The sequence below is a fragment of the Aptenodytes forsteri genome, unplaced genomic scaffold (assembly GCF_000699145.1).
Source record: "Aptenodytes forsteri isolate BGI_AS27 unplaced genomic scaffold, ASM69914v1 Scaffold54, whole genome shotgun sequence".
Classification (NCBI taxonomy): Eukaryota; Metazoa; Chordata; class Aves; order Sphenisciformes; family Spheniscidae; genus Aptenodytes; species Aptenodytes forsteri.
In genome coordinates, this window is record NW_008796044.1 from 16,337,783 (window position 1) to 16,349,022 (window position 11,240).

At 52.8% G+C, this 11,240-nt stretch overlaps 1 protein-coding gene across 1 annotated transcript in view; it reads right to left on the minus strand.

The window, feature by feature from the left end:
- Positions 1–276: 276 nt before the first annotated feature.
- The window catches only part of JADE2 (jade family PHD finger 2), an 83,236-nt gene continuing 72,272 nt past the window's right edge, over positions 277–11,240 (minus strand). The window contains exons 13-15 of the mRNA XM_019473864.1: positions 10,526–10,643; positions 5,690–5,818; positions 277–3,153 (exon numbers count right to left, since the gene is read on the minus strand). Coding sequence (XP_019329409.1) covers positions 2,189–3,153; positions 5,690–5,818; positions 10,526–10,643 — 1,212 coding nt within the window. The 3' untranslated portion in view covers positions 277–2,188. The remainder of the gene's footprint in view (positions 3,154–5,689; positions 5,819–10,525; positions 10,644–11,240) is intronic.

Below are 11,240 nucleotides of genomic sequence, written 5' to 3' on the forward strand. Positions count from 1 at the left end.
TTTTTTTTTTAACCATAATTGAGTGAAGCACACGGAAGCAAGATTCATTAAAAGGCAGCATATTGATTATTGTTATGACTCTTATACTAGGATACTGTAGCTAAAGCTAGCAAGCCTGATAAGATAAACTAAGTCCTATTTACTGTATTTAACATTATCTGAACATACTGAGCCTTAATTAATGAGCAGATTTTCATTTCCAACCTCAATGGATTATGCTAATTTATAACAAAGGTGGTTCCCGTTTTGTCGATTTTCTGTTGGTTGGTTGGTTTGTTTTTTTTTTCCTGCTAATAACTCGCGTAACGTTTTTTCCCATCTGAGGAAGATTCCTCCCCAGGCACGGTCAGTCTCAGCCGGGTTAGTGTTGGGCTTAGCCAGGGCTGGGTGCAGGCGCTCGGCATCCGACCTGAAGCCCCTGACGCTCGCCATGCCTGGGATGAGCTAGGCTGTCATCGCTTATCTTTGCTGCAATTTTATCAATAATAAGGACTTTGGAAGGCTGATAAAGATGATCTACTCTAAAACATCAATTGAAGGAGTCTCAGAGTTTCAAAAGAAAGCTCACAGTGAAATGAGCAAAAAGCATCGGAAATCAAAACGGCAGGATGCAGTCTCGGAGCAGCAGCATCCCTCGGAGCAAGCTTGGAACCTAACGCCGCAGCAGTGTGTTATGAGTGTGTCTTTAGTCCTTTGTTGCTAAATAACTTCCAATTTTTTCATAATGACAAGTTTCCGGTTTCTGGCTGTGCTGCTTGACTGTCAAAATATTCTTTGGCATCCACAAAATTATTTGACTGATTGGTTTGACAATTGCAAGGTTTTTTTGTTTAGTGATGGGTTTAACCGGTTGCAGAAGTGTCCCAGGTTTGGTATTTTTTTTTTTTTAAGTTTTTTTAAAACATTTTTTATTTTTAAAAAACAACAACAACAAAAGTTTCAGTGAATTCCTTTTTTTTTTTTTTTGTTCCCTGAGCTCACACTGGGGTCACTCCAATAAAACACGTAGCACGACTTAACTGTGACCTTTGAAGCCAAAACCGAAGTAATGGTGCAATTAAGTGCAAACATGGAAATTCGCCTGACTTGTAGGTAACATGGGCTTTTAAACAACATTTAAGGCTTATTGGGGACATTTTATGCATTAAATTATTGTAATATTTATAATGTCAGCTTCTGTGAATCACCCTCCCACAACGAGTCAACAGCTTGTAACCAGGATTCAAGGAATAAAAAAAAAAAAAAAAAAAAAAAAAAAGGTGGGGGAGGAATAATTCACCATTTCCATTGTAGCGTTTAGTAGGAAAACAAAATGGTGAAGGCAAGCGTTTCCATTTCCCCTCGGTGACGGTACGTTTGGCCTCGGGGCCAAGCGTTTCGTTGTGCAAAGGGGATTTCAAACGTGCCGCCCCGGCACGGTGGGACCACGGCAGCCATCGGAGAGAAGCACGGGCAGGAAAACTTCGCTCAGCCTCCCGGGTTAAACCAACCCCGACTCCCCACGGTGTTTTTAAAGGGTGCTTTTCTCCTCCATCCTGCCCCACATTTCCATTTTCCAGCTTGCTAAGAGCTGATCAATTCACCTGAGTAAATCACTTCAGTTTTTCTAACGACCTCAACGGGGCCGACCCACGGGGCAGGGACAGGGAGAAATTTTGCATCCTGGTCCCTGGACGGATCTCAACCAGATGGAAAGGTGAGGGGAAAAATAATGACCGAGGTTTTATTTTCTAAAAATAGAAACGCAACGTTGCTCTCTTCCACCCCAAGCGCTTTCCTCCAACAAGCTTTTTGTGCTTTAGTCATTATTTATTTTAGTATCGCTTATTTTGCTCCCTCGTATACGCGCACACAGGCGGGTTATTTCCCCTCCCGCAGCTGGCCGCTACCATACTCTCCACTCGCTCCCTGCTCTGGGGGCAACCGTCCTGGGCAGAAATCTGCCCCTCGTTAAATAATGCCCATTAATTAAACTGTCATCCCTGCAGAAAGCACAGCTACCGGCACCCTCCGCCCTCTCGGCACCCTCGGCATCGGTCCCGCCGGGCGCCAGCTCGTGTTCCCGGGAAGTGGGGTCTGGCAGGGAGCCGGGGAGGGACCACTACTGTCACGGTCATCGATGTCGGTGAAGCTGAAGCTGTATCTCAGGCGTATAGAGAAGAGAAAGACAACAGTGCCGAATTTCCAACTATATACACATATTAAAAATCCCCCTTGCTATGATAGCAGGCAGAAATTGGACATGGCAGTTGTAACTGGGTTGAGGCCTCGTCGAGCCGGCACGGTCGGGAGGAGTTAGGATGCCAGGATGCTCATCCTGACGATGTCCTCGCCGGCCGCATCCAGCTGGCCCCGCTGCGCCCTGCCGCCGCGACTCCCCGTCCGAGTCGCTCATCTCTGCATCGGAGAAGTAGCCGTCCGTCTCGGCGTCGAAACGACGCAAGGGAGCTCCGCCGGCGCCGTCGGGCTTGGGGGGCTGCGACCTCCGAGTCCCTCGGCTCTCCTTTGGTAATTTGAACCGCATGACGGTTTTGGGGCTACCTATGGAGTCAGGCACTTTGGCCGCGGGGCTGGGCTCCGGCTGAGCGCAGCGTGGCGTCTCCTCCTCCTCCTCCTCCTTGCTGACGCAGCCCCTCGCCCCAGCCGGGGGGTGAGGCTCACCGGCTTTCGGGAGAGAGCCCTTCTTGGCTGCCTTTTTCGCCTCGCCCGTCCCTTTGCGGTCGGCGGGAAGCTTCGCCGCCCCTTTCTCCGACTTGCTCGGTCTGGAATCCGGAGCGAAGGGCTTGGCGGCGTCATCCGACAAGTCGCTGGCGTTGTTAGTCCAGGGCTCCGAGCTCTCCGGGTGGCTCCCACCCACGGCGGGGGGGCTGCTCCTGGGCAGCTTTTTCTTAGTGTTCGTTCTCGTTTTGCTTTTCACTTTCTTTGTGGCCTCGCTCTGCTTGAACGGGGACCTGAGGGAATGGTCCATCATGAAGCTCAGCAAGGTCTCCTCGTCCTGGAGGAGCTCCTCGGAGAGGCCAGGGGTGCTGTCCTCGTGGTGGGCGTTGTTGAGGGACCACTCGCTCATTGCCATGTTCTCGGCGGTGATCTGGACCGACTGCGCCAACCAGCTGTTGAAGAAGGTCCCGTCGATGGGGAAGGAAGTTGACAAGCCTGGAAAAAAGCAAAAGGGGAAGATTGCCTCAGGAGCCAGAAACAGCCACGCTGCCCTTCGACAATGCCACCGACTTCACCGAAACTCCCCGGCACCGGAGAAACTCGCAGAAGGTCAACCGTAACGCACCACACCAGGGTACAGAAGAGGGTTTACTCCAGCACTAATGCTGAATTTGGGGTCCACTGTGGTCACAGCACAACCACCCGAGTGCTCCCCCACATCCAACACTCCGCGAACCTCTCCGAATCTAAACAGAGCATCTTTCTGCAGCAAAGACGCCAAGCTCCAACCCACCCCAGCACAGGTAGAAAATACATTCCCATGCAAAAGCAGTAGACAAAAATCCAGGTGTAAGCCTAAAAATTTGGTGACTGCTACCAGAGCGGGACTTGGGCCCAGGTGAGGGGTGACAGGTTCCCCAGGGAGCAGCTGCCACCGGGCCACCACGCGCTGCCAAAACCCCGGACACCAGCCGAGTCAGGCGGTCAGTGGGGTGATGGGACCGGTGCTAAATCTGCGTGCAAAGGCAGGGAGGGCGGGAGGCAGATCCGAGAACATCTCGGGAGGCACACATCTGAGAAGTGTGAAAGCTGAAGAAGAGAAGCAGAGATGACAGGCTGGAACGGAAAAAGCTGAAAAACTTCCTAGTAATTATCTCTGAGAGCAAGAGCGAGCGCTGTGGGCTGGGCTGGGTCTAATTAGCAACTGGAAAGGCACATACCTGCACAAGCACACGCAGTTTTAATCCCCAGAAAAGAAACCAATGGGCTCAACATCAGAGCTGGTTTTACGGATGGAGGAAAAATTAGGTTTGCTTTTCTTTCTTTCCTTTTAAAGCAGTCAGTCTAGCAACAGAAGAGGGAAAGAGCAGTGGCACGAGCAGGGTGACTCACGTCCGCCATGTTTGCTGGTCTCGATGACAGCTTTGCATCACCCTTCGCTGTGAGCAGCAATACAGGCCGTGACCCCGCGCCACGGGGGGGACAAACAAAACACCCTGCGCAATGCCGGGGCTGCTCAAGGGCAGCACCGGGGAGGTCGGTCAGGTCGGATCCCCCCCTCAGAGGTGACACTGTCAAGGTGGCAGTCCCGCACCTCCTGGCAGGTCACCGCGGTCCTTTTGGAGAAGACAGGCCCCCGGCCTGACACCAGCCCAATGCAGGGGAGGGGAAGCAGGAGTAGGGATGAGCTTAGGGCATCGTGTAGTACCCAGGCACCAAACAGCCTGAGGTCTTGCTGGCAAGGGCACTGCCAAGCTCGCCTTCCCTCAGCCCTTCTCTGATGACTGCGGCCCCAAGTGATGCTTCAAGCCCTTAACAAAATCCAGGAGGTTACAAGACCCCGGTGAAGCTTTGGGTCGGCTGCCTGGTTTCCCCGGCTCGCAGAAGTGCAGCTTTTCTCAGAGACGCCCCAGCCCTCCATCATTTGATGGAATTTGCCCCAGAAAATCCAAAGTTTCTTTAGCTGAGAACAGCGCAGAGACAGGATGAGCGCAAAAGCCCCGTTTCCAAAGGGGCTCCTGCCTAAAAACCAACAGCTTTGAGATGAACAGAAAGCAGCAGAGTCTGGGCAAGCAATGGGCAAAGCAGAGCAAGGCAGGGTGGCCCAGACTCCCAGACCTCCCACAGAAACTCTCTGTACCCCCATGAGGGTTTTATAGCACCCCCAGACTGTCCAAGAGCCCCACGGGACCTGTGCACCCCCTGTGCACCCATGGGGCAGCTGAGCACACGTGAACTCATCACCTCCCGCCCCGCATGCTGGCGGAGGTGACAGCGCCGGAGGAAGTCGAACAAAAACTCAATTCCGTGTAAAAACCATATGCAGTTGTCAAGGATCTTGTCAGAAAAGTCCTTTTTGTTCTGTTTTTTTACTTCCCCCCCCCAAGCTCCGTCTGCTGCCGAGCGGCGGTAGGTTGTAGCTGACGGGGAAGAGCCGGAGGTGGGTGAAGCATCTGCAGAGCCAGCCTGCATCTCCTCATCCCCCGAGCAAATTCAAGAAACCGGCCGCGCTTTGTGCCTGCCTCGTGGATGCTCCCGGACCGCCGGCACAACCGGCGCGACCGCAGGGTCCTGGACAGTATATGCCATGAAAATGCACGGCCCATGTGCTGTGTTCACCATCGGTGCACAGCACAGAAGATCCGGGGGATTAGCCCTACTGCAGGGTGGGTAAGTCTGATTTTATCACCGGAAAGCGAAATCACTCTTCAGCAGCGCATCGCAGGTTTTGTAACACGTTCTCCCAATCCGGGCGCAAGCCCTGGGGCTGGGGGGGGGGGGGGGGGGGGAAGGGATTTTACACCCCCTGCCCCGCCAGGGACCATGTCTCCGATGTGGCCTCTCTCGTAGGACCTCGGTAATTCAGGCTGATGCCCACAAGGGAGAGATGGAAGAGGCTCCCACAGCCCCGAGTGTAACTCCACCGTGTACGTGCAGGAGGGATCAGGGGCTGGGACTCTTAACCCTGCTCCCTGAAACAGGGAGCCTCCAGCGGCACGGGTCAACTCTGCGCCCATAAAATCAGACTTACCCAGTTGTCCCAATACAGTTTCGTTGACTGATTTCCTTTTCTCTTTCTTCTCGGGACTATTTTTTCTACCATCTCTTCCTTTCCTTCTCGGGTCACTTTTCTTACCCTTTGTCTTCTTCCCAGTTTGTTCTGGCATTTTTTAGAAAAAAAGGAAAACTCCGTGTGAGACGAGGCATCAGGGATGCTGCGGTGAGCAAGTTCCCCTGGGGCACACCCCTGCGGTGGAGACCTGGACCAGACCTGCAAACAACTCCAAGCCAAAGGGAGAACAGCGGCTGCTTTTTGGCCAACTGTAGGCTAAGGTCTCTATAGGTTAAGAAAATCTGAATCCCGTAGGTTATATAAAAAAGAGGTTTGGGCCTTGGACGTGAACTTAGTATGGCTGCATGAGCAGTCCCACTGAAGGCAGGGGACTTGCTGGAGACCCTGCAGCCACCCACGTTGCCCTCCTGGACCAGGGCTTTGGGGTGAGGACCTGCGGGAGCAGCAGAAGGGAGTAACCCCGAACCCCGCTCAGACACCTTCCAGGAGACATGGGGACCTCCAAACCCGGCGGTGTGGCACCCCCATCACTGACAAGAGCATCTCCTGGAGGGATTCAGCTGCAAAGCCAGTTTGACAGCAATGCTACCGGCAGCCTTTTGAAGCAGACCTTGATTTGATTTGACCTTTCGGTGATAGTAACTGCTCACACTCATACTGGGGGGGGTGGGTGAAAAAAACCCAAAGCTATAGAACTTAAGCAGTGTATTGAGCATAAGTAAATGGAGTAGGACAGATGACCAGCATTGCCTATGGAAAGCCAGGGATATAACTCCTAGCTATGTAGACATTCAGCTAAAAATCAGTATTTCCTAAATGGCTTTGAACTTCTACTGGATTTATTCCTCTTGGGTAAACAGGACAAACACCCTATAAATAAGTACAACTTGTATTGCCAAGCAAAATACTTCAACAGTTTTTACTTACTCTGTTAGGTCATTCTCCCACAGAAGTCCATGCTAAAACTCCTATTAATTTTCAGAGGGGGAAGGATATTGCCCTTAAACCAAAATGTGGGTGGCTGATGGAAACGGAGGTGAGACATGCAGTTTTTCAGAGTCTGGCCCGCAGGTTGAACCTGCCCAAGCTGTGCAGCTATCGGAGCAATGATTTTAAGAAACGAATCGGTTTATTGTGTCGGCCAGCAGCAGACCTGCAAACAGCCTCAGCAGAAAGGCTGCGGACTGGATGGGTCAGAGGGAATAACCTCTGCTCTCCCCGTGGTGCAGCAGTGGAAATGTACTGGGCGAGCAGGGGAGGGAATTCACATTGCACCTGCCTGAGTCTGGATAAACAGAGGATTTACAGTCCTGGGGTTGCCAAGCCAGGAACCCCTCCTGACCAAAGGACTCACTGAAAGAAAGAAAAGCAAAAGCAAAATTGGTATTTGCTACGTTCCTGCCAAATAACTGGAGAAATGCAGACAGATTTTTCACTTCGCTTACAAAATAAAAATCTAACTTTGTTTAGACAGCACAATGGGGCTAAAGAGAAACCCGAGCAGTACTTTTTGAAGAGGAACCTGTCAAAATAGTAGCCGTGTTTCAAAGCCAGACAGTGTTTACTTTCCACTCCATGCAAGAAAAATACAGGGGAGAGAGGTGGGTTCATTTTACACGGGCAGTTCTCACTGATTTTATTAAAAATCTCCTGCTCAAATGATCATTTGTCAGCGGGAAAAATAAACCCTCCAGTTTTGAGTTTTACATGGGAGCCATTCCAAAAAAACCTTTGTGCCAAAACCATCTTTGGAATAACCCCAACAGATTTCAGTTGATGACTACCGTAACAGCAGTTAAAAACTGGCCTCACCCAGGCAAAATAATGCAGACTTATTCCTTTCTCCAAGAAACCCCAGGCATGCAGAGCAGCCCGGTCGGGAGCCGTGCAGAGGGGACGCTACAAGAACCGTCTCCCCGCTTTCAAACCAGTTACCGCTTCGTAATGATGCGAAATGCAGCAGTGACTTATCCATAGCTTTGGACCCACGGGGTGCCAAGTATCTTTAGCTCTAAGTATCACCAACTGGCATCAAGGAGACTTAGCAAACGCATGGGTGTTGGGAGCGCTTGGTAGGATCGGGGTCTATAATGGTGCATGTTCGGGATGGACCGGGATGGGACAGCTAGGAGCTGAAGCAGAAAATAAGCACCAAACCGCTTTCTGCAGCTCTGCTACGTGCTGCCACGCACGGGCGGCACGGGCACGGCCGTGTAGCTGCCGCAGGAAGGGCAGTTGGAGGCTAAGCCCTTCTCTGACCTCGTTTACACCGACTGCCCCTCCGTGCCGTGCTGCCGATGGCCCCAGCGCTTGCTCCTGCCGTTGGGCAGGACCTGGAGATCAGCATGAGGGTTGTGTGCTGCATCGGGGAGGAGGTATGTACCGATGCCGTGCTCTTACCTGGACTATGACTGTCATGGATAACTGGGCCATCCTCTCTTCCCACATTTGGGATTGCAACTTATGGCCTGATGCTGCCTCCCGGCAAGGGAACTCCTCCTGAGCTCAGGAGAACCTACGCACCAATGCCGAAAGGCACTCGGGTCCCTAATGTCCCCTTGACATGGGAAGGACCTAGGTGCCCAAACCACCTGGAGATCCCAGGACCAAATTCCCGCAGCCAGGCCCTTTCCCTGGCAGCAGCGACTCACGGGAGCCAGCTGCCGGAGGCAGCAGCTCCTGCTCAGGCTCAACCTAAAAGCCCATCCCAGGAGAGTCGAGCAGCTCAGCTCAGTCGGTTCAGAGCAGAAAACGAATTGGCGAACGCCAACCATTTGGGGGAACCATTTGGGGCAGGAGAGAAGAGCATTTGTATGAAAATGTATGAAGCAATCCCACAGCCTGCACACCAATCACTGCCTGAGTCACCCTCTCACCGCAGGTTTGTCTCTGATCACTCACCTTTAGGCAGAACGAACATCACAGTAATGGCAGTCGTGCTCTTCCCCCGACTACACGTGTAACGTTTTCAGGAAGGGCAATTGCACAGCGCTGGCACTCGGCGGTGCAGACAGCCCCGAAACGCGAGCGGCAGAGCCCCGACACAGCTCCCCCTCGCCAGCCGGCATCCCCACCCTGCCGGGGAGGGTCCCGGCTCACCCGCCCCAGCCCCCCCCCAGGAGGAGCTGCCGACTCCCACCTCATCGCTGCATTAGAGAGGGGTGGGCACGCGCTGGAGGTTGGACTCCCCAAGGCATTTCGGGGAATGAATGTCCCCAGGGGCATTTCCAGCCGTCTAACGCCCCGTTTGCGAGGGAGGTGAGCTCAGAAAGCCTTCCTGGCAAACTACCCTGCGCCTGTCTCCTTCTGAGCTGCAAATCCTAAACCAGGTTCGACCAGCTGAACTAAAGAGCATCACGACGTCCCCTGTGATCTCCCCCAAAACCTAGCGCTCCCCGGACGATTCCTGCCCCTTTCCTGCAGAGCCCGGAACCAACAGCGCACACCATCTGCTATCAGGATCCCACTTTGTTGCTCGTCTTTTATCCTGGACCTCCCGCCTTGCCGCCCCAGCCAGCAGCATCGCTGCTGGGAGCACCGCCCGGCACAAATTCCCCGGGTGCCAGGGAATGGCTCTCAGGATGTGCAACGCGGGGTCTCCCGTTGGTGGGAACAGCCGGGAACACCATTTTGCATGTGCCCAGGCTGGTGACCCGTACTGCTGGTTCAGCGAGGACATACAAAGCAACACACAGTATCACTGATCTGCGTCACAGGGACCGAGATTTACAGGACCCACATTTCCCCGGAGCATGCCTTGGGGTCCCGGTCACCCCTGCCCCGTGCGGGCGCCTGCCTCTAGCCATCGAGAGGAATTTGCACAGACTCCGAGCCACAAACATCTCAACGTACACATTTCTCAGCCTCCAAAACTTCAGTCAAAGGAAACTTTTGTCAAGGAAAGCTCAGCCCAGCCAGTTCCTGAAGAAACCCCAACCATGTGATGGCTTCAAACGCAACTCCAAAGCCACAAACACAACAACCATCAGAAGAGCCTGCCAAAGCACCAGATGCTGCTGCTGGAAAAACTGTTCTGCAGCCATGGGGTTTGGTCTGCGCTGCCACCGAAGGGAAAGGAGGAGGGAGCAGGAGCTGTGGGCTCCGGCACCGCTTGTGCAAAAGGAAAAAAAATAGGACAGAAGGAAACCAACTTTATTTCAGTTCCTTAATAAAAGGAGCCAGAGGCTTTGCATGCAGTAGGCGTGACGTTCCCCACTAATAGGTATGTGGAGCAGAGAATTGCAGCTGCGCAGAGCTAAAGGAGCTGGTCTCTAGGAGTAACAGACATCCCACCGGCAGCTTAACCTTCGATTCTTGACAGAGCCAGAGGCATCTGCAAAGAGTCCAAAGTGAGGGCTGCTGACCCGTGCCAAGGAGCCAGCTGCCGTGGATCAGCTCCAGCATCAGCAGCCCCGTGCCCAGGATTTGCCATCTCTTCCCAAACAGCTCCATCTCCACGAAAGTCGCTGAAACGCTGCCTTAGCATCACCACCTAACCAAACGCTTGGTCTTTCTGCCTGATTCCCGTGGAGAGGAGGATCGAGAGGGATCTGTGAAAACAAGGAGCTCTGACACTCCGGTCACCCAGAGTATGGCTTTATTGTGTGTTTCTGAACAAAACCGGAGATGTGCAAAGAGTCAACATACGAACCTTAATGCTTAAATAACACTGCAGGGGAGGGGGCAGCTCTGGCTTCCTTGGGGTGGGGGGCTGAGGCGTGGGCACGAGTCTTTGGCTTCAGAGGATGGCAGGGACAGCGTCTGCGAGAACAAGCTCTGGTAAGCGGTACTGACCTGGATAAAGATCTTTCTCAATAAGCTTCATCTGGAGATGGAAGATCTGCTCCTGGAGTTTACAAATGGTGTGTTTCATTTTCTCCCGTCTCGTCACCATGTAACAGAGATTTCTAACCTACAGAAACACAAGAAACAGTGTCCATTTTAGGCAGGCTCGAAGCGGGTCCCCTCAAGCTGTGTCGCTGCTTCTGCCACCCAGGGAAATCCCCGCTCCCCGGGATTCGGTCCTCTTCATCTCACCATCCCCCACACTGCAACAAAACTCCTACCAGGGCTCTTTGGATGCGTCAGGACCAGAATTTGATCCAAACTGTGTAATATGTATGGGAAAAAACATGCAGTGAGCGATTCAAAGCCTAAATGTCTCTGTTCTGGTTCCAACAGCCAGGACCCCATGGGGGGCAAGGAGGGCTGGCCAGCTTCTCCAGCACGTGCACTGGGCATACAAAAGCCGTAAGGAAGCACGGTATCTCCAGAGATACGGTCTTGCTTACCCCAACAGCACGTCTCTCTTGCAAAGCCCCGCAGATAGAATCATAGAGGTTGGAAAAGACCTCTAAGATCATCGAGTCCCAACACCACCATGTCCACTAAACCATGTCCCTAAGCGCCTCATCTACACGTCTTTTAAATACCTCCAGGGATGGGGACTCAACCACTTCCCTGGGCAGCCTATTCCAATATTTCACCACTCTTTCAGTAAAGACATTTT